Below are 23,004 nucleotides of genomic sequence, written 5' to 3' on the forward strand. Positions count from 1 at the left end.
GGGGGGGGGCCCGGGCCACGATTCCCCACTGTACGGGATCCTGGTATCTGCTGTCAGGGGCACTGTGGTGCTCCCTGAATGCCCACCTGCGACGGGGCTGCTGTGATCCTTGTGTTATTCCGATCTGCATAGAAAAGTCACGGGACTCAGGCCTGCCTGGGAGGACCTGCTTGTCATTATGATTTCCGGTCTTTTTCATCTTCCATCTCTGTGAGAAAAAAAGATTTTGAACACATACCTCTAATATAAGCACATGGAATCATCAATAATATACACATTTGTCGGGCTTCCCTGGTGGCTAAGATGGTAAAGAATCCACCTGCAGTACGAGAGACCAGGCTTTGATCCTGGGGTCGGGAAGATCCCTTGGAGAAGGGAATGCAACCCACTCCAGTATTCTTGCCTGGAGAATCCCATGAGCGGAGGAGCCTGGCGGGCTGCAGTCCATGGGGTCGCAAAGAGTTGGACACGACTGAGTGACTAAGCACGCAGGCCTATACATATGTCATTCTTAATGTTTAATGTGCTTTATTTTTTCTTCCATTTTTATTGAGATATTAATTGATGTACAGCCCTGTGTAAGACTGAGGTACAGCATAATGATCATATTTACATACGTCATGAAATGAATCCTACAGAGAGCTTAGGGAACATCCACCATCTCATATAGTATTTTATATGCCTTATGATACATATACAAAAGAGATAAAATGGCTGAGATTTTAAATTACAAAATGGAAAATTATAAAATTTCTAAAATTGTAAAATAGCATTTCCCTACCCCAGGCACCTTAGTGGGTCATCTTATGCACCTCCTAGGGTGTGTTCCTAGGCTATAAAACTCCAGTCTGCCAGTCTCAGGGTCAGTCTGCCAAGCAGCTGGCCCTGTCTGGCCAGGGTCCTCCCCAAGCCAGTCCCACTGGGAGTGAGCATTGTGCAGGGCAGTGGTTGGCCATGAGCAAGGCCCGTGGCCCTGAAGGAAATCAGCTGGAGGATCAGTGTCATTCATTCTTTGGAGCTTACAATGGCTTGGTCCCCAGCTCAGAGCCAAGTAGAGGGGGTTTGAAAGCTGCCACTCATCATCCCTTGCCCCGTGGGGTTCTTTCTGTCCCCTGGCTGAGCGGACACAGGAGTCTGCGGGATGGTTTGTGTCCTTTCTTGCTTTACAGCCTTGACTCTGTCCAGTCTGGGGAATGGAGCGGGCAGTGCAGTGGGGTGTTTACCAGGTCTGGCTTTGGGGCTTGAATTCCAGCTTAGCCACCTGCTAGCTAGGACACTGGAGAGTTTCATTTTTGTTTCTGTGTTGGGTTTGTTTTTTATTTCTTTATTTTTAGGTATTTGAATGCCTGTGTTTGTGTGTGTGTGTGTGTTTTTTTAATTTATTTTATTGAAATATAGTTGATTAACAATGTTTATTAATTTCTACTATACACCAAAGTGATTCAGTTATATGTTTATATGTATACATTCTTTTCTGTATTATTTTCCATTATGGTTTGTCCCGGTATATTGAATATAATTCCCTGTGCTATACAGTAGGACCTTGTTGTTTTATTTTTGTTATTTTGAGTCTTATTTTTCTCATCCATAAAATAGAGCCAATTACGCTCCTTAGACCTGTTGAACAAAAGAACGTATGTACATTTTCTGAAAACGTCTTGACATGTATCAAATACCTCCATATAAACAATATTAACAATAATGATGATAACCAATAATGTAGTATTTCTCTTTGTTTTTAGTGCCTGCTTTGCTGTCTCCTGCTTGCTGATTGCGTATGGAGCAAGTAACCCAAACTGTGAGTATGCTTTTCCTCTACCCTTTTGTCAGGGATTGGGGAGACAGCACCCAGAGGTGCTCGCAGGCCCACCTGCTCTAGGAAGCTGGGCCAGGCCTGTGCTCACTACTCGAGTTAGAGGGACACTTGTTAGACCTTTACCCACTGACTTAATTCAGATGGTGGCTGGATAAGCAAATGGCCCCAGACAAGTGTCTGAGAGAAGCTCTCAGGGGATGAGGAACACCCATCTCATTACTGAGCCAGGCCAGTCCCCGATGGACTCACTGATGCCAGCTTGAGAACCAGGCCAGCTGCAGGAGCGTGTGCGGAGGTCGTGAGCTGAACCGCTCAGAGCAGCCCAGGCCTGCACTTTAGGACGGCTCAGAAGCCACCCGGCCCCTCACTCTGCTCAGGTGGAGCTGATGCTGCAAGGACTTTTGGAACAAACACCAAAATAGGGCTTGACTTTCACCAAAATCTGGGGTTTTTTTGGCTGCATTGCACGACATGTAGGATCTTAGTTCCTGGACCAGGGATCGAACTCGCGTCTCCTGCATTGGAAGTGCAGAGTCTTAACCACCGAGGGAGGCCTGTGTTTCACTAGACTCTTATCCAGGCTCCTCTCCTGATTGGGAGTACCTGTATTTTTTATTTCAGTGAACAGCTTTTTTAGACCTCTCCCTTGTGGGTAAAGGGCTTCCCTCATGGCTCAGTTGGTAAAGAATCTTCCTGCAATGCAGGAGACCTGGGTTTGATTTCTGGGTCAGAAAGATCTCCTGGAGAAGGAAATGGCAACCGACTCCAGTATTCTTGCCTGGGAAATCCCATGGACAGAGGAGCCTGGCAGGCTACAGTCCATGGGGTCGCAAGAGTCGGACACGACTTAGCAACTAAACCACCACTTGTGGGTAAGGTTAGTGAAGAAAGGGGGACGGGGATCCACCTTTTGCAAGAGCCAAAACTCCATAAAATAGGCAAGAGGAGGATGAGGCAGAGGCTGGGCCAGCTCCCCAGGTGTCCAGCACTAATGCCTGATGACTTGTCATCACTAGCAGCATTTGCTCAAAGCAAGCTCCTCGTCAGCAGTGGATCAGGCCCCAGCCTCCCTGAAGCTCAGTCGTGGTTCCCCTCTTAGCAGCCTTCTGCTTCCTTCCAGCCCTGTCTGTGCTCATCTTCATCGCCCTGGCTCTGAATGGCTTTGGTGGGATGTGCATGACTTTTACCTCATTAACAGTAAGTACCATTTTAAAAAAATATATTTGGCTCTGCTGGGTCTTAGTTGTGGCATGTGGGATCTAGTTCCCTGACCAGGAATGGAAACCAGGCCCCCTGCACTGGGAGCATGGAGTCTCAGCCACTGCACTATCAGAGAAGGCCCAGTACCAGTTTTTTTGAGAACATCCCTATTGACATCGGAGAAGGCAATGGCACCCCACTCCAGTACTCTTGCCTGGAAAATCCCATGGATGGAGGAGCCTGGTAGGCTGCAGTCCATGGGGTCGCTAAGTCGGGCACAACTGAGCGACTTCACTTTCACTTATCACTTTCATGCATTGGAGAAGGAAATGGCAACCCACTCCAGTATTCTTGCCTGGAGAATCCCAGGGACAGAGGAGCCTAGTGGGCTGCCGTCTATGGGGTCGCACAGAGTTGGACACGACTGAAGTGACTTAGCAGCTATAGACATCCCTTTATGGCTCAGATGGTGAAGAATCTGCCTGCAATGCAGGAGACCTGGTTTCTATCCCAGGGTTGGGAAGAGCCCCTGGAGAAGGGCATGGCAACCCACTCCAGTGTTCTTGCCTGGAGAATCCCCAAGGACAGAGGAGCCTGGTGGGCTACAGTCCACAGGGTCACAAAGAGATGGACATGACTGAGCAACGAACACTTTCACTTTCTAGTTCAGTCATCTTTTTGCAAATCTGAGGCAGCTTTTATTGACTCTAATTTGCTTGCCTTCCATTCACCTGCATCTGCTGGAGTATCCCAAGCAGTAAGGGTTGTTGTTGGTGAAGCTGTGGCAACAAAGCCTATTTCTGGCTCCCAAGCTGGGGAAGTCCTGCAGGCTGGACTGGCAGGCAGCAGAGTCAGTCTCAGAGCAGCCTGTCTCCTGCCTCCTGACCTTGACTCAGGCACCAAGGAAGCCAGCTTAGCAGCTGTGTGGAAGAAAAACAACCTGCCACCTACTCTCTTTTCTCATATTTTCTGTGGCAGCTCTTGCTAACAGTGAAACCTCAAAACAGACTCTCTTGGAATCACCCTGCCCCTAACTGTTGCTTTGTTCAGAACTGAATGAAAAACTCTGGGGAATCACAGAGTCTGCACTTCTGCTTGGTTTTCTTTCTTTCTTTTTTTAAAATAATTTTTATTTATTTATTTTATTTTTGGCTGTGCTGGGTCTTCACTGATACTCGGACTTTTCTCTAGTTGCAGCGGGCCGGGGCTACTCTCTGGTTATGGTGCTTGGGCTTCTCATTGCAGTGGTTTCTCTTGCTGCAGAGCACAGGCTCTAGGTTGCAGAGGCTTCAGTAATTGTGGCGTGTGGACTCTGGTTGCGGCCCCCGGGGCTCTAAGCACAGGCTCAGTAGTTGTGGCACACAGGCCCAGTCACATGTGGGAGTCTTCCCAGATCAGGGGTCGAACCTGTGTCTCCTGCATTGACAGACAGATTCTTTACTCCGGAGCCACCAGCGAAGCCCTGCTTGGTTTTCTAAATGCCAAGGCACAGGGAGCCCTTCTCCCAAGGGAGGGAGATCCTTTCTTGGGATGCTGAGTACTCTCTTATGGTAGCCCCAGGACACCATAGAATGGGCTTCTCTTGGAAGTGAATGAGACTGCATGAAGATCCAGGTTGAAAAAAGTCCAAAAAAAGCCAAAAGAATCTTTCCCCGGAAGGAAGAAGGGAGTTATCTGCAGGTTCACCTGGTCAGGCTGGTGTGCCTTTCAGAGCTGGCCATTGGGAAAGGAGTGAGAATGTGAGGCTTCCCGAGGGATTTCTCTGTCCAACAGGAACGTCTCGCCTGCCTTAGTTTCCCCTCAAGAAGGTTTTTAATGACACAGTGCCTCCCAGCCCTGTTTATCTGCAGTGCATTGGCTTCTGCTTTCTCTTTCCACTAATGAGTCAGGGATCAGGCTGCTGAAGGGCCCTCGTTTAGCTTTGAGGGGGCCCTGGAGCCTTGCTGGTCTTCTTCTAAGGAACTTGAAGAGGTGCTGACATTCCTGTGACCCCTGGCCTGCAGGCTGTGAGCCAGAGGCCTGGTTGGACCCGATTCCTCTTCTCAGCCTTCCTGTGCTTTCTCCATTTATTAACTTTATCCTGGTGGGAAGGGTGAGCTACCAGGGCCTACGTCCGTGGAAATGGAGCAGTCGGTAGAGTCTGTGTTAGGCTGAGAGAGGCACCACCCAGGACCGCATACATGGTGTGCTCCAGAGTGGGGGACTCAAATATCCAGGGTCTCTGGTTGCCTTGCCCTGGTAGTGTGAAGGAGACTGACTTTGTACTCTTTTGTGCATTTTTATTTTTTTTTTTAAATCAGGTAGATGATTTATTTCTTTGGCTGCACCAGGTCTTTGTTGCAGAATATGGAATGTAGTTCCCTGACTAGGAATCAAACCCAGGCCCCCTGCTTTGGGAGCAAGGAGTCTTAGCCATTGGGCCACTAGGGAAGTCCCAACCAGATAGATTTTTTTAAGTGGGTGTATCTCCCTCCCTCTCAAATTCTGGGGTAAGGCACATGTTGAAGCTGTACAGAGTATGTTAGAACTGTCAAATGCACCAATTCCATTCAGCTGTGTCCACTGTGAAGCAGGAGCCCAGTTCTCTTTGTTCTTTGACAGCGTAAACATGACCAACTCTTTCATCAAAATGAAAAATGAAAATCTGGCATCACCCCCATTATTTGAGCCACACTGTGTCTATGTCATGGCAGTTCTGAATTTCAGGATAAAAGAAAGAGATGGTCCTTAAACTTGAGTATATGCTCTGAAATACATAAAGATGCTCTATTGTTATAAGCCTAAAACAGATTAAAAACCTCCTTACCATGAATCCCCGTTAGGGCAGTCTTCAAAATAAGATGGTAGTTGTGGTCCAGAAATCCTGTCAGGGTGGCTAGGAGGGTCATAAGGATTCTTTTTGTTTTCTTCTCTTCTTAATGATTATAAAACAAAAAGGTTTGATTTTAAAAAGTCAACTATTTGAGAAATGTACTATGTGAACTGTTAAATCCTGTAAGCCTAACTTCATCAGTTTAGAATGTAACTCTTTAGTATTAAAAAAGGAATCTAAGTATACTAAAGTTCTTTTCAAAAGAAACACTGTTACAACTTGCCTTTTTCACTTGACAATGTATCTCTTACCTCTTTTCCTGCCAGTCCTTAGGAATCTACCTTATTATTTTAAACTCTAGAGATTGGCCTCATTATTAGAGAGTTCCATGTGATTCTCTAATATAGATTGCCATGATTTATTTAACCAGTTTCCTGCTAATGGACTTTTGGGTTGGTTTCCAATTTTTCTGATTTATGATTCTGCCAAAGTGAACATCTCTGTACATGTATTTCTGTAAAATAAATTCCTGAAAGGATTGCCAGGCCCCAGGATCAGCATGTTTTAAATTTTAATGTAGACTATGGTCTTCCCAAAAGGGTATACACAGATGCTGGCCTTCCAGCATATCTGAGAAGTTTTCTTCCACACCCCTTCCAACACCCTGTCCAGATTCTTGTAAACATTAGCCAATCCAATCTGGTGAAAAATAATATGTTACAATTTATTTATTTATTTATTTTTAATATGTTACAATTTAAAATTTCTTTAACTGTTAGTGAGATGGAGCATCTTTCCACCTCTTTTTGATGATAACTTGTATTTCTTCTGGGATTGCTTCTTTGTGTCTTTTGTCTATTTTTCTACAGGGTTGTTTCTCTTGTTTTTTTTTTTTTTTTAATTGTGTTTTGTAAGCCCTCTTTCATACACACACAAAAAATAGTTCTCTATCTGAGTGAACAGTGGTCTTACCCTAAGTTTTTTAGGTCCGTATGAGGTCCATGAAGAAGCTTCAGGAGGGCTGGGCATTTCTTTGAAATTCTCCAAAAGCAAATTGCGTGTGTGTGTGCCCGGGCAGGAGCGTTTTTTTCTAGGGGAGGGTCTGTTGCTTTCATCAGCTTCTAGTAGGTCTGTGTGAAGCTGAACACACTGTAGCAGGAGTGTTTGTCTTAACTCCTTGCTCTCCCACAGGGAGGTAAAGGCTGCACAGGCCAGACAGTGACCAGACAAGAAAACCGTCTGATCATCCCCTGGAGCATTTGGTTAGCAGGCGTCTGTTTTAAGATAGCCTGGTGGCCTGTCCCTCTAAGGCTCCCATTCTTGAGTCTAGAGCAGAGGTCAGCAGACTCCTGCCCCCAGGCCACGTCCAGGCCACTGCAGGTTTCTGTGAACACAGGTTTATCGGCACAGAACCGCTCCCATTTGATTCTTTCGTGCTAATGACGGTGGAGTGAGTGACGGTGACAGTCTCACTGCATGGAGACCACATGGTTGCAAAACCTAGAGTTTTTCTGGCCCTTGGCAGAAAAAGTCTGACAGCCTTAGGTCTAGAAGCACAAGAAGCTGCTCAATCATGATTCCCTGTCAGAAGGCAGGGGCTCACCCCCACCCCCAGCCCCAGCTCTAGTTATGTGACCCTCCTCCTCAAGCATTTTTCATGCCGCCGGCTTCCTCCTCTGTGCCCTGGCCCCAGGGACCTCCTTGGGCAGTCCTCTGTCCCACAAGGCTTCAGATAAGGAGCATTTCTAGATCAGACCTCGAGAGGGGACTGAGAAGCAGGTCAGTGAGGGCAGCCTGCGGCTCTTGGGCCATGGTCTTGGGCCGTGGGGGCTTCTGCTGAGCAGAGCTGAATCTAGTCCTGACACAGCCCAAACCTTTTAAAAAGCAGAACTGTTAGGATCGGCTCCCGGAGGTGCCAGACCAGCAGCACAATGGCACTTTCTGTTTGGGTCTCCTAGCCGTGCTCTCATCTGGGGGACAAAGGAGTCTTCAGGGTCGCCTTTAGGAGCTTCCTAAATCAACAGCTTTGGGACTCAGTGACAACCTAGGAATCCGGGGGGAGGGGGGTTGTGTTGCCAGGGAAACCTTAATTGGGGGACTTTCTGAGTCCCAAGGGGTTGTGGTATAAATAAGGATGACCAGGGACTGTGAACTGCTATCCCCATTGGTGCTAGTGAAGGGGTCCTAACTTCACAGAACACCTTTTCCCCACCAGCCTGTAGACTCCCTTCCAGACCCAGAGAGGTGTGTGTACCCATGGGTGATCCTGCCCCCATGAGCAGAGGCTGGACCTCCTGCCAGGTGGGCTGGCTTTCCCAGGTCCCTGCCTCCGAGGGTCCTGGGCAATGCGACACCCTCAGAGGAGGAGGGTGCAGGTCACCGGGGGTCAGGGCCCACCCCAAGGTGCCAAGCCTCAGCCTCCTCTTGGCATCTGGACAGCACACTCAGGTCTGTTTGCTCACTGCCTCGCGTTTGTTCAAGTCTTTAACTCGCTTCAGCGGCTGGAGGAAAACAGCGGCCGGCAGCTGGGGTGGCGTCTGGGGGCCACCACCCAACGATCTGGGGCAGCGGTTGCTTAGAGATGGGAGTGGATGCCACCAACATTGTGAACATGTCTTTTCCACTTCATTACTCTGACCCCTGTCAGCGTGGGTGGGACGGGGAGTTCTGAGCTGAAACCCTCCCAGAAAAGTGATTGCAAAGTGCTGCCAGGCTCCTTAATGAAAACATTTCTCTGTGGGCTTTCCCTGTCTGACTCATGGGAGTCTTACTTGGAGCCTGAGGAAGAAATGATCCCACGGGAGTTGAGATCTGAGTTTGAAGAGAACAGAGTAAATGTCCATCTTCGAACACCTGGGAGGAGGGGAGGGAGAGGATTCCAGATATAGCAGTGAAACAGATGGCCCCGTCCAGGGCTGTGTGTGGAGTTTAGCATTCCTGCTCAGGTGACCTGTTTCTATGGCTAGGAGAAGATCCCCACGGCACCCCACGTGCCAGGTAAGCAGGACTCGCCTGCTGCCCCCAGCCAGCTCTACCTCTGTTTCTGTTGTGTGCTCTGAGAGCCCAAAGCCGTCAGCCCATCACCATTGGCCTAGGAAAAATCCACCCATCAGAGGGTTTCCACCCCGTGAAGTTGCCCCAGCACGTGACTCATTCAGGGGTGGACTGAACGTGTAGTGGGGGCCTCGGAAGGGCTGGACCTGGCTGGGAAAGTGAACTAAGTGGCTGGGGAAGTGGGCCCCTCCTCCCCACCCCTTCAGCAGTGAAGCGGAAAGGTGACCACAAGGACCTTTACCTGGCAGTGTGTGCTTGGAGCTGCCAGTCGTGAAGGGTTAGAAAAGAGCCCAGCTATGCTGAGTCCACTTGTCCAGACTGGTACCTGGATCCTGGCCTGTTCAGGTTGCATGGGGCTATTGGGTGTGTGCAGCAGCCACTTGAGGACAAGGGTCACCTTTGAAAGGGGCCTGAGGGCCCAAATGCCAGTCCCCCACCCCCACCCTGGATGGCCCGTGGCATCTCCCCAAGAGCCAGGGTGAGCCCCCCTAGCTGGTGGGCTCCGGAGATCACTGATTTGGAAAGCGGGTGCCAGGTGGCTCTTATGTCCCTGCCTGCCAGCAAGCCCCAGGCCTGTCTTGGGGGCTCCTGGGAAGAGAGACATCTTAAAGAGGGTCCTCCGAGGAGGGCCGCCCATGCTCACTGTGCTGGATCCTAGGCTTCTCAGCCAGTAGCCGGCTCCGAGGCCAGCACTCCAGGGGAGGGGCCGTCTGCAGCTGCTGTTTTCCCCTCTGGGAAGGTCACAGAGCCGGGGCCTGTTTACAGTGCAGCCCAGGGGCTGAGCGAATGAGTCACCACCGGCTCGCGCGGGGATGGCATTCCGCGGCCGGCTCGGAGGACGGGTTCTGCCTGGCTGAGCCCACTCCAGCCCCCCTCCTACCCCGGGGCAGCAACAGCATTAATGGCAGCGGTGGTGGGAAGCCCCCCAGAGCCAGGGAGGGGGCCTCCGCACTTCCCCCCACACCCAACCTACGAGAGCAGTTGGGAGCCCAGGGTCAGGAAACTGCCCTGCTGAGTGTTTTCCTCGCATCTGTCTTTGCAGCTCGGCTGCAGCTTCCTACTTGGCAGGAGTCACGGTTCTTCCCCCTCCACCCGGCCCTCCAGCCGGCACTAGGCACTCTGCTCAGTCCTCAGCCATCATTCACTCCATCACCAGGGCTTCTGAGTGGCCATTATGTGCAGCTGAGGTCGGGCAGAGGCAGAAGGAGGGAGGGAGGAGGGGGATGTGGAGACCAGTGGGGGAGGAGACCCAGACAAGATGAAAGGAGAGTCTGCAGCCAAGGGCAGCCTGACAGTGCTGCCCTGGACTGTGGGGAGGTCGGCCAGGGGAGGTCAGGGAGGGAGGAGGCAGGTAGGCCTCAAAGGAGCTTCGGAAAGGATGTAAGAAATCTCTAATGGGGAGAGCAAACAGAGTGGTTAATAAGGAACAGAGAGAGGTATGAGAGGTAAGGATAATTGCCTTGATCCTCCAAATCAAGTGTGGACCCTTCAGGGGCCGCGTGTGTGTTTTCCAGGAGACAGAGTAGCCCAGTGGTTATGCATGTCAACTTGACGTGCTTTGACTTCTAGTTTTGACCCTTACCAGCCTAGGGATCCCTTGACTGTTTTTTTTTTTAAAGAACTTTTGTATTTTTGGCGGCGCTGGGCCTTCGTTGCTGTGTGCAGGCTTTGTCTAGTTGCGGCGCGCGGGGCCCACGCTTGCAGTGGCTTCTTCTGTCATGGAACATGGTCTCTAGGACAGGGCTCAGTCGTTGGGGCACACACAGGCTTAGTCGCCCCACAGCATGTGGGATCTTCCTGAATCAGGGATCGAACCCTTGTACAGCGCTGCATTGGCAGGCAGACTCACCAGGGAAGTCCCCTTGACTTTTCTAATCCTAAAGTCTTGGAACCATTAAGTGAGGGTAATGAGTGACGCTTTCTTGGTAAGGATGTTATGAGGGTTTTTAGGATAATAATAGTTTCTGTTATAATAACAATGCTACTATATTATTTAATATATTAACATAACCGTGTATGCTGTCATATATTATAACTTAATAATAAGGAAAAATCCTCTATTCAAGCTGCTCCTGGGCAAATGGGAGAAATTTCCTCTAGCAGGCATGACAGCTTTGGGAGGAAGGGAAGGAAGTGGCTTAAAGGATAAAACACAATTAGTGTTAACATTTGAAAAATAATTAGTGCCCCCAGGGTAAACTTCACTCCACCTGTGTTTGCTGTTTTGTGACCACACACTGACCACTGCCAGGATGTTTATGCTTTAGCTTTCACTGGTCAAGGTCATCCTTGACACTGTTTTCAGAGAAATTTCATCTGACACAAATGTTGTTTAGTCTCTAAGTCATGTCCGATTCTTTTGCAACCCCGTTGACTGCAGCCTGCCAGGCTTCTCTGTTCATGGGACTTCCCAAGCAAGAATACTGAAGTGGGTTTGCCATTGCCTTCTCCAGGGGATCACAAAGAGCCGGACACGACTGAGCTACTAGCTACTACTGAAAGCTGAAATACTTTCAGCTACTACGAAAAGCTGAAATACTTTGACTACCCGTTTGAACACAGTAGTGGCTCAGTCCGACTCTTTGCAACCCCATGGACTATAGCCTATCAGGCTCCTCCGTCCATGGGATTTTCCAGGCAAGAGTGCTGGAGTGGATTAGCAATTTCCTTCTCCAGGGGATCTTCCTGACCCAGGAATTGAACCCACGTCTCCTGCATTGCGGGCAGACGCTTTACCGTCTGAGCCACCAGGGAAATCCACTTAGATTGGTCAGAAAAACCCTACCATCAACTATGATATTAAAGGACAAACTGGGAAAACATACCTAACGGTAGGAACAAACTAGGAAGGTCTTTAATATATAAAGAGCCTATACCAAATTAATATGAATGAATTAACATTTTCTTAGGAAGAAAGGACAAATGAGGAATGTAACTGATTTTAAAAACTGTAGAAAAAAATGTTCAAAGTCATTAGCAATCAGTAAATGTAAGTTTTTTCAATTCCAATTGGTGTAAGTTTTTTGGAAGGTAGTTTGTCACAGAGTATCACAAAAAAACTTAAAAACGTGGATTCCCTTTTGCCAAATGATTCTACTTTGGGGAATTTTTACCTTAAGGAAATAATAGCTATTTGCGTATGTGTTTATCTTCAAGCATGTCCATTAAAAAATGTTATTTATGATAAAAATTGAAAAGGATCTGAGAACATCAGAGAAATGGTTGCATAAATTATAGACCATTCAGAAAAGGAAATACGAGACAGGTGTTACAAATTATGTTGAAGATGAATACAGGAATAAATCAGGAAGTATTTATAATATACAAAATAAAAAAAGAGGAAGTTTTTAAAATAATATGTAGTATCTGATTCCAGTTTGGTTAAAACTTATAGGTATTTATAGGAAAATAATTGAAGGCAATTACATCAAAATGATAATGTGGCTATATCAGGGGAATTCTTTTTTCCCCAAGGGGAATTTTTATTTCATTTTTTATGTGTACTTTGTTCTAGATATTTTACAATGAACATGCGTTGCTTTCCTAACCAGCAAAAAATAACTGTAAGGTAAAGGATAAGATGTACACATTCCTGAGGAGTCTGTATAGTGTGGTTTGCCCTGAGGCTCTGTATACCCTGGGAGTGTATACCACATGCTTACCAAAAGAACATATTAAGGAGGGGGAGGATTTTCAGGGTGTTGTAAAGAATGTTCCAGGCAGGGAGAGGCAGAGAAGCCAGGAGGGCAGCTGGGAGGCTACTGGCCTTGTCCAGACATGAGGGTGAGGATCTCATCCAGGGTCAGATGGAAAGTCAGAACCCTCTCCCAGCTTCCTATTCTTGCCCGTCCCAGACGCAGTCTGGGGAGCAGACTCCGGGAAATGAGGTCAGAGTTGCCCACTAGCCCCAAGCTCTGTGGTTTTGTTGGCCTCTAGCTTGGGTTAGGGTAGAAGAAAAAGGGCTGGTAAGCAAGCTGTCTGCTTTTCAGAAGTATCCCCTTGCCCTGTCAAAAAGTTGGGAACACTCTTTGCACCCAAAGGTGACTACCATGGCAGAAGCGTTTCCTGGCTTGACTGTGCTGAGTGGCTTTTGTCTTCCATCTGCTTTTCTGATTGGGTTCTAAGCCCTCTTTTTTGTTGTTGCTGTTGTTTGTGCTTTGTTTCTTTGGCCGTACTGCCCTGCATGTGGGATCTTAATTCCCCTATCAGGGATCAAACCCATGCCCCCTGCATTGAAAGCACAGAGTCTTAACCACTGGACTGACAGGGAAATCCCTCTAAGCCATCTTTGATCCCTTCTTTCTTCACATGCCTTCCAGGCTGGAACACTTTCCTTCTTCCATACAAGCAAAGCTAATCTTTGGATTCTCCCTGGGGCAGATATGGGCCTGGAGATGCCTGAAGCTGCCTTGGTGGAATAGCCAGTGAGGCACAGCCGAAATACGTGAGCCCAGGATCTGAGGGGTGTCCTCTGAACCGCAGCATACCTGGGAGGCAGGTGTGCACAGTGAAATTGGGTGCCTTTCAGGCTCACCTAGGTGTGCTTGGGTGGCCATGAGCATGTCACCTTTCCTCTGTCTCCTGCTGGGGAAGTTTCCACATGCTCCTTGTCTCCCTCCGACCCTCTCTGAGAAGCCTGAGTGCGCAGAGGGGGCTGGAAGAAGAACTCTGTGTATGTGGCGAAGCTGTTGAGGCACCCTGGCCTGATGCCACAAGATGGCTTTGTTGGCCACACACTATGGATTTATTCATGTTCCTTTTTAATCCTGGGATCCCAAAACATCTCAAGTCTCTTATTCATGTTTATTTTTTCTTTAACAATGACACTGAGACATAATCTACATACCATACAATTCACCTAAACTATATAAGTCAATGGATTTTAGTGTATTTATAGAGTTACACGGTCATCACCAGAATTAATCATATCACCCCAATCACAATTCTGGACCATTAGCATTTCCTCCCTGTCCCTCCCAGGTTCTTCTACCCCAGCCCTAGACAGCCCCTCTAGTCTCTGTCTCTAGGGATTTGCCTGTTCCGGACATTTCACATGAATGGAATCATACAGTTATGTGGTCTTCTGTGACTGGTGTCTTTCACTCGGCATAATTTTGCAGAGTTGATTCGTGTTGTAACATGTATCAGCTCTTCATTCCTTTCTGTGGCTGTGTAATATTCCCTTGTGTGCATATCCCACAGTTTGCTTATCTAGTCATCCATTGATGGGCGTGAAGGTTGTTCCCACTTTTTGTATATTATAAAGAATGCTGCTGTAAACACTCATGTACCTACATGTTTTTGTGTGAACATACGTTTGTATTTGTCTTATGTATATACCTAGGAGTGAAATGTCTGGGTCACATGGTAGCTTTGTGTTTAAATGAGGAGCTTCCAGACTGTTTTGCAAAGTGACTGCACCATTTTCGGTTCTCACCAGTCGGGCAGGAGGGTTCCAACTACTCTATATCAGCACCAGCATTTGTTGTGTTCTATTTTCTTTTTAAAAAAATTATTATTATAGCCACTTAGCATGCACAGTGGGTAGGAAGCAGCAGCTCATTGTGGTTTGATTTGCATTTCCCTATGACTAATGATACTGAGTTATCTTTTCATAACGGTATTGGCTATTTGTGTATCTTCTTTGGAGAAACATCTATTCAGAAATGTCTGTTTGCCCATTTTAAAAATGATTATTTTTTTTATTATTACTGAGTTGTCAGAGTTATTTATATATTGCAGATAGGAGTGCCCTATCCAATACGTGATTCATAAAAATTTTCTCTCTTCGTCTCATCATATTTTCATTTTCTTGATGGTGTCCTTTGAAGCACAAACATTTTTCACTTGTATGATGTCCCTTTTTCATTTTTAATTGTGGTCAAAACAGGCAGAAATGATGAGGGGCAGGTAGGTAAATACATTCACACTGCTTGTGTTCAGCAAACGGATTAACTTGCAGGCAGCCATCACGTGGTGCATTTTGATAAAACCCCAAAACGATTCCAGACATCTTGGCAGAGGGAGACGTAGTTTAGGTCCATATAAGCAGCCTGAGTTCAATAAAACAGGTTCGCAGATCCAGAGAGCGAGTCTCAATGCCAGGGACTGTGTGGGTGTGGATGGAGAACCTTCAGAGCAAGTGGTGTGAGCTCTCCTGAGGTTAGCAAGCGCACGGAAGGCTGCAGTTAGGGGAGGATGCGCTTCACCCCATGCCAGTCTGAATCCACGACCTCGTTGTCATAGTTTACCATGCCTGAATTTGTATGGAATCCACTGAGGGTTTTAGCTTCGCAGTCATGTCGAATGGGCCCAAAACAAGCTCCTGTGAGATGGGAAGAGTGGCCTCATGGGGAAGAAAGCCTGAGCTTTTCTTGCCATTGATCTTTCCAGGTGGGAAGAGAAAGCCCTCCTTGAACCTAGAAAATGAGAAGCAGGACTCCCAGGCCAGCCTCCTCATCTACCCCAGAGACTGTAGAATTCTGATTGGCACCTTCCAGAGACGTACTCTTCTCAAAATCAAAAGCAGCTTTTGCTGACATCTGGTCGTTCTGGAATACTGATATTTTTATTTATAAAATTAGGCTTGCATCCTCAAATAGATTCTTATTTTTAACAGACTTGTTCCCTTTGAGGGTTGCCTTACTCACTGGCATCTCCTTGTAACCCTGCAGAGACCGAAGGCCCTAGCCTATGCCAGAGCAGAGAGGAGGGTCACTTGCCAGCCAGGAAGTCCTGTCTGCACGTGCAGAGTCTGAATTCTGCATTACTCTCCGCTTCTTCCTTTATCACCCTCAGTCCGGGAAGAAAAAACGTGCAATTAGCAGTGATTATCCCTGGACTGATGCCTCGTGAATTACACAGGGAGGAGAGCAGATAAGACGAGGTGCCCGAGGATGCCGTCATGCTCTCTTCCCTTCCTCCTTCATCCTCCCTGTCTGTCCCTCTTTCAGCAGAAGTTTGCCTTGCTTCTTGTCTTTCAGCTACCCAACATGTTTGGTGACCTTCGGTCCACATTTATTGCCCTGATGATTGGATCCTATGCCTCCTCAGCGGTCACCTTCCCAGGAGTCAAGGTGAGAGTGTGTGCTGGTGTCTGAGCAGAGGCCTCTCCCGAGACTCCTTCTGCCCTCCCCGAAGAGGGAAGTCACTGGGGCCTGCCTTCCCCCCACCCGCCCCTGGGAGGATGCACCTGGGCACCTCTGGGAGTAAGAAAAGAGACCTGCTGGGCAGGGGTGGGGTGGGGTGGGGTGGGGTGGGGTGGAGGCGTGAGAGTGGGGATGGTGAAGTCAAGCATATCTCTGCAGGGTGTGACTGCAGGCTGCCTTTGCATTTCAGGGCTGGGGGGAAAGAGAGGGAGTGAGAGAATGTCCCCCATCCTGAATCCAGCTCCAGTCCCCTCTCCCTCCCCCCCAACCCCTCCCCCAGATCTGTTGTCATTGGGCTGTTGCTCCCTACTGCCAGAGCGCTGCTCACAGCCAAGTTGGTTCAGCTGTTTCCCTCCCAGGCAGGATTCTGAGCCCGTGGAAGTCACACGGGGTCAGGATGAAGCAAGTACCTCACTGCTCATCAGTCTTGGTTCCTGCTCTAAATCCTGTTGTTCCTGAAAGGGCTTCAGAACCAGCTTTTCTCTGCGGTGGCCCCAGCTCCAATAAATCCCCTTTACTGAGGTCCCAGGGGAAGAGGCCGCAGAGCAGGAGGAGGAGTCATAGACAACGGGCCGGCCACCTGGGCATTGAGCTGTCCGGAGAAGCTAGGGCCACCGTCCCTGGATGTTAGGAATCCTCAAGTTCCTGGAGTGTGGAGGAGCCCTCAGGTTCCTCCTCCTCCTTGTCTCAGTGTCCGACTGCTGGTCCCCTCCCTGGGGAGCTGGGCAGCTGTCTGCCACTGCCCTGAGGACCCTTGGGCTGGAAATAAATGGCAAAATTGGCAATAACAGTCTGGCAGTCTTCCCACCAACCAGGCCCTGTACTGGGCCCTCTACTGGGGTCACACCCGCTGAACCGCACCTCAACACCAAGAAGGTACATGCCAGTGTCACACCCATTTCACAGAAGAGCAAAGTGAGACATTCAACTGTTCATTCCTCGAGTATTTTTTTGGCACCTACCATGTATACACTTCAAGGTGCTAGAGAAACATCAGTGGACAAGTCTAGGGATTCCTATCTTCAGAGAGCTGGACTAATGATGGATGAGGAAATGAATCATAAGTCAAAAAATCTCAGCCAGGGCTGTTCACTGTGAGCCGGTGCTATGATGGGCAGCTGGGGGAGGCCTCTCCAAGGAGGTGACGTTTGGTCCAAGCTGCAGGCGTTTGGTCCAAACTGCAGGCATTTGGTCCAGGGCGAGCAGAGATGATTGAAATGCCTGGTGCCTGGTGACCAAACATCCAGCCTGAGGGGCCATGTCCCCACCTCAAAGCTCAGCACAGGCAGACCAGGACTGCCGGGTGCCCCCTGCCCACTCCGGCTTTTCTCTGCTAACTCTGCCCCACCCTGACTCCGACCCCTGTCCCCTTGCGCCTCTCAGGTCATCTATGACTTTGGTGCCTCCTTCATTGTTATCCTCGTGGTCTGGGCTGGCTGCTCCGGGCTGGTTTTCCTCAACTGCTTCTTTAATTGGCCCTTGGAGCCCTTCCCGGGGCCAGAGGACATGGACTACACGTAAGTGGACCTGCAGTCTGCCCCCACTCCCACACCGGCCAGGGGCGTGGGCAGCGTGCCAGACACTCTCCTGTGGCCTCCAGGGTGAAGATCAAGTTCAGCTGGCTGGGCTTCGACCACAAGATCACAGGGAAGCAGTTCTACAAGCAGGTGACCACAGTGGGGCGCCGCCTCAGCGTGGGCAGCTCCACGCGGAGCGCCAAGGAGCAGGCGGCCCTGCAGGAGGGCCACAAGCTGTGCCTGTCCACCGTCGACCTGGAGGTCAAGTGCCAGCCTGATGCCACAGGTACCCACCTGCATGTGGCCCCTCACCTCCCAAGCCTGCCCTGAGCCATCAACAGCCCAGTGACAAGGAGGGGGCATCCAGTCCAGATGGGGACCCCGATGGGGTCCAGCACCCCCTGAGGGCTCTGTGGGTACCACCTCCCTTCATCCCCACATCATCCCGCAAGGTCAGGCAGTACCACCCACCCTGCCTTATAGACTAAGCTCAGAGAGGGTGAGGTTCACCCAGCTTGTTTTGTACAGCTGGGTGACCCCACTCCTGCACCCAGCCGTCTACCTCATCTGGTGTGCGGTGACGGGGGCCTCCCGGCCCCACATGTGCCCTGGATGGTAGGTGGGCCGTGGGCCACCTGGTTCTCCCTGAGCCCCCGGTTCTCCCCGCAGCGGCCCCCTCGTTCATGCACAGCGTGTTCAGCCCCATCCTGCTGCTCAGCCTGGTCACCATGTGCGTCACACAGCTGCGCCTCATCTTCTACATGGGCGCCATGAACAACATCCTCCAGTTCCTGGTCAGCGGCGACCAGGCCGTAGGTAGGTGGCTTCCAAGCCCTGGGGCACTGCCCACGCACGGTGGTCACTTCTGGCCGCCTGAGGTCAAGTCCACCACCTGGCCAGCCGGAGGGTGTGGGGCTAGGCTGGGTCAGCGGGGCGGTGAGATGGCAGAATCCAAGGGCCTGATGGTGCGTCAGAGCCATTTCATCACAGCCGGGCCCAACTGTTCTTTCTCGTCCCCGCCAGAGTTTCCCGGTTTAGGAGGGAGGAGAGGACTGAAATAACTGTGTGTTTGGGGTGTGGGGTGTGTTTTTCGTTGCCTGAGGGGGACGGTTGACGTGTGTGTTTATAAGAGAAGACGCTGCACAGAACACTGTACTCCACCTGAGAGCTTGTTGAAAGACAATCCGTCAAACCTAGCGCCAAGAATCCTCTGGGAAACCGCAGGGGTAGCACGTGGAGAGGCTGGGGTGGGGGCCGGGCCACTGCGGCTGAACACGGGGTCTCCTGGGAGCTGTGTCCTGAACTGGGAAGCAAGGCCAGGTGGAGCCTTCTTCCTCTTATGTGATCCGGTCCGGGCTTGTTACTTCTGGTAAACAGAACTGATAACCCACCTGCCCACTTTTCCAAAAGAACACACAAGCTGATTAGAGGTTTTGATTCTGCAAAGAAAGTCCGTACTTCCTCAGGGCCTGAGCTGAGTCAGCTTTAGTCATCCGAAATCAGGACAAACACATTGGGTAAATCCTTTTTATTGGCAGTCTCATTGGTGTGCAGCTTTTGGAGTTGGTTTAATTGTTTTTCTCCACGGGAAGATATGCCAGGCAATGTAAGGGTTTTAGTTGTTGTTGTTGTTTTCTTTCTAAATTTATTCTTGGCTGCACTGGGACTCCGTTGCTGTGTGAGGGTTTTTCTCTAGCTGCGGCCAGCGGTGGCTCCTCTTCCCTGCAGTGCGGGAGCTTCTCACTGTGGTGGTTTCTCTTGCTGTGGAGCATGGCCTCTAGAGCGCAGACTCCATGGTTGTGGCACATGGACTTCATTGCCCTGTGGCATGTGGAATCTTCCCTGGCCAGGGTTCAAACCCTTTTGCCCTGCGTTGGCAGACGGATTCATTACCACTGAACCACCAGGGAAGTCCTGTATGTTTTTAAAGAGGATAAGAAACTCAGCTATAAGAAAAGGGGAAGGAGACTAATGGACACACACAATGCAGGCTCTATTCTGAAAATGGGTGTTCGGATGTGAAGCAACATGGAAAAACCCCATTATGTGCCCTTGCAGAAATTCACAGCAAACACGAAGATGGGGGGGAAAAATAACCTGTTTAGCTTCATTTCATTCAATGCTATTCCCCTAAATTTCAACCGCAGGAACCCTTTTATTACGTAACATTCATTAAAATCTGTCCACCGTACTTTGGGGAGAGCTGATCTAGCCTGTCTAAAGGCCCTTTATTACATACCCTGAGGCCCAGACAGGCAGAGACCCTGATGAGTATAGAGAAAAGGCCCTTACTGGCCCTTGGAAGGCAAATCTCCCTGCTGCTGCTGAGTCATGGCCTTCTCTTTTGCTTTCTCTGAGAAATCTTTTGCTGCCCAAGAGGCATTTTTTTCCCCCTTCTGTTTCCCTCTTTCACAAGTCAGTTTTAAGAAGTAGAGGAAGTTGGGCCAGGAAATTCGGTCCACAGCTGACAGGGCATTGGTTTTCCCCATCCTGCTCCTCTGAGCACTTGTGCCTGAGAGCTCACACACACACACATACACACACACGCACACATGGACATCTGGACGTCAGGATCAGGCGGCTGGCAGCACTGGCTGGTCAGACACTCAGGCTGGGTGTGGGGTGGATTCTTGGCCACTTCCCCATCATGGTCCCCCCACAAGTGCCACAGGCCTGATTCACAGCCCGTCTGTGATGAGGCCCCAGCCGCACATGACCGAGGCCCCAGCAGGCAGGAAACCGTCATCAGATACCCGTGCGGGGCACTCTGAGAGTCAGGGCTCCGTGGGAAGTGATGTGGGTGCTGGGCCCAGAGCGCACCACCCCACAGCCCTCTCTCTGTAACAGCCTTTGACATTTCTGCTGCTAACCCCACTCCTCTCTGCTTTGCCACTTTTGCTGTCTCGGTGCAGTGATGGCTACCGGTAAGTCCGTGGGGTCTGGGGGGGGAGGGGGTCGTCAGGGAACACAGGACGTCCGCTCCTGGCCAGAGCCTGCCCAACTGAGAAGCACCTGTCCTTGAACTCCAGACGGCCCCCTGCACTCCGCACGTCCCCCTCAGCCAGAACTGAAGGGGGGGGCGGGGGTGGCGCAGCCAGCCTTCAGCTTCTGAGAAATCTCATCATGACTTTAAGGCTCTCTAAAGGCCGGAGCCCTACGTCGGGGCCCCTGTGAGTGGGGCCTTCTCGGTGTGTTTCGAGGGGCAGGACACTGATACACGAGGCTGTTGACACACAAAACCTCGCTCCGTCCTGGGCCTCGGTAATCTTGTGGTTCCCAGAGTCACAGAGACCTCCTGGAGCTCTGGGGAAGGTCACTGTGACGTACTGGACTTTGGTAGCTGTTTCTTGGAAATAGGCGAGAGATTCGGAGGAAAGAGTAGGGTGTCCTGCCCCTTGCTCAGACTTTGATTTCAGAGGTTGTCTCCCATCATGACTCACGGTGATAGGGATTGGGTGGGGGGGGGTTCTGGGGGAAAAAAAACCCAGAAGGGCTTGTGGCATCACAGACTCTGCCCAGCCCCCTCCCCAGGCCTCAGCGGGCAGCCCCCCAGCCCCGCTCCGTGACCCGGCCCTTCTGTCTCCTCAGTGAGCCTCTACACCTCCATCTTCGGGGTGCTCCAGCTACTCTGCCTGCTCACCGCCCCCGTCATTGGCTACATCATGGATTGGAGGCTGAAGGAGTGTGAGGATGCCTCCGAGGAGCCCGAGGAGAAAGACGCCAACCCGTGCGTAGGCCGAACCCGTGCCTCCCAGAGGGAGCAGGCGGGTGTTAGGCGGCTCCGGGGTGGATGGGGCAGGTGTAAAGTCAGCAGGAGAGGCGAGAAGGGGCCATGCTCAAAGCCACTCTTGGCCCTCGCTCAGCTCAGCACACATACTGGTCTGTCGCTTCTATCTGGAACAGTCTTTTGTATATAAAAGTTTGGGAAGCGCCAAGCTAGAAGAGAGGAGAGAAAGTAGACTGCTGCTGCGTCGCTTCAGTCATGTCTAACTCTGTGTGACCCCATAGATGGCAGCCCACCAGGCTCCCCCGTCCCTAGGATTCTCCAGGCAACAACACTGGAGTGGGTTGCCATTTCCTTCTCCAGAGAAAGCAGACTAGTAACTATCAAACACCCGCCTTTAGGACCACACACAGATCCTCAACACGATTAGCACAAGGGCAGAGAGCCTTAGAGCGGTTCCGTTTGCCTGCAAAGCCTCCTTCACTGGGTGTGAGTTGTAAACAGGTATAAACTTAAGACATGTTAATAGATTTTTGTTCATGACTGTGAGAATTAAACGAGAAACTGGAGTTTCTTTATAGAAGGGTTGGGCTGTAAGATCAGAGGATGAGTTAAATGCTGTCTTCTCTGACTCCACCTTAATAAGCTACTCTTGATTGTATCGGACCCCGTGCCAAGCACTTAATACACAATCTCTCAGGGAAGCCTCCCAACACCTTGATGAGTTATACCCATTTTACAGATGAGGGAACTGAAACTAGGCGTTGGAGTGGCTTGCCTGAGGTCACACAAGGAGAAAGTGGTGGGCCTGGGCCTCCCTGCATATCTCTGAGCCCTTGGATGTCGTGCGATTGTCCGTGGGGCATCCCTGTGGGTGGTGAGACTCGAATCAGTGGTAGTGAATTCACAGGGAGATAATTACAGAGATGCTCTGTTATCTAGGTCAGGTCCTACAGCTGGAAAGCAGTTGGTGCCCATTCCAGTTCCATCTGCCACATGCTCATTTCTTCTTCACTCCTTCCTGCCCTTCAAGGGGAAACCCACTTGCTCCCTTATTTGGCTTATTCTCTGGCTTAGCATCAGCTCCCTGCAGGATTTGGGTGAAGCTGGAGCCAACAGTGAAGGAGGCTTTGCCACATCCTGACCTGGGTGCCTCCTCCTCCTCCCTCCCCATCATTGGGGATCTGACCTCAGTCTTCATTGAAATAGTGCAGGGTTCAGTTCAGTTCAGTCACTCAGTCATGTCCGACTCTTTGCGACCCCATGGACTACAGCACACCAGACCTCTCTGTCCATCACCAACTCCCAGAGTTTGCCCAAACTCATGTCCATTGAGTCGGTGATGCCATCCAACCATCTCATCCTCTGTCATCCCCTTCTCCTCCTGCCTTCAATCTTTCCCAGCATCAGGATCTTGTCAAATGAGTCAGCTCTTTGCATTAGGTGGCCAAAGTGTTAGAGTTTCAGCTTCAACATCAGTCCTTCCAATGCAGGGTACTGATGCCCATCTTCTCGTGTCCAACCTCTCCACTAAGGTTCACACTCTGTGCTCAGTTCAGAGGGCTGTGGGGAGTGTCCCTCGTGATGGTCTATCCCCCACAGTCCCCAGCTAGCACTCACTTGGCAGTGGTGTCTAAGTCTTGCATTGTCCACAAGCTGTGACTCCCCGGGCCTGACTTCCTAGGAGAGTCTATTCTCCAGGGGCCCCCACCCCAGGGGCCCCCTTCCCCACC

The 23,004-nt window shown here is 50.2% G+C and overlaps 1 protein-coding gene across 1 annotated transcript in view; it reads left to right on the top strand.

The window, feature by feature from the left end:
- The window catches only part of SLC43A2 (solute carrier family 43 (amino acid system L transporter), member 2), a 39,744-nt gene that overhangs the window by 9,849 nt on the left and 6,891 nt on the right, over positions 1–23,004 (top strand). The window contains 8 exon segments of the mRNA XM_010861340.1: positions 428–454; positions 1,743–1,798; positions 2,937–3,013; positions 15,866–15,958; positions 17,414–17,547; positions 17,631–17,833; positions 18,217–18,363; positions 21,136–21,274. Coding sequence (XP_010859642.1) covers positions 428–454; positions 1,743–1,798; positions 2,937–3,013; positions 15,866–15,958; positions 17,414–17,547; positions 17,631–17,833; positions 18,217–18,363; positions 21,136–21,274 — 876 coding nt within the window.

The sequence above is a fragment of the Bison bison genome, unplaced genomic scaffold (assembly GCF_000754665.1).
Source record: "Bison bison bison isolate TAMUID 2011002044 unplaced genomic scaffold, Bison_UMD1.0 scf7180017864472, whole genome shotgun sequence".
Lineage (NCBI taxonomy): Eukaryota > Metazoa > Chordata > Mammalia > Artiodactyla > Bovidae > Bison > Bison bison.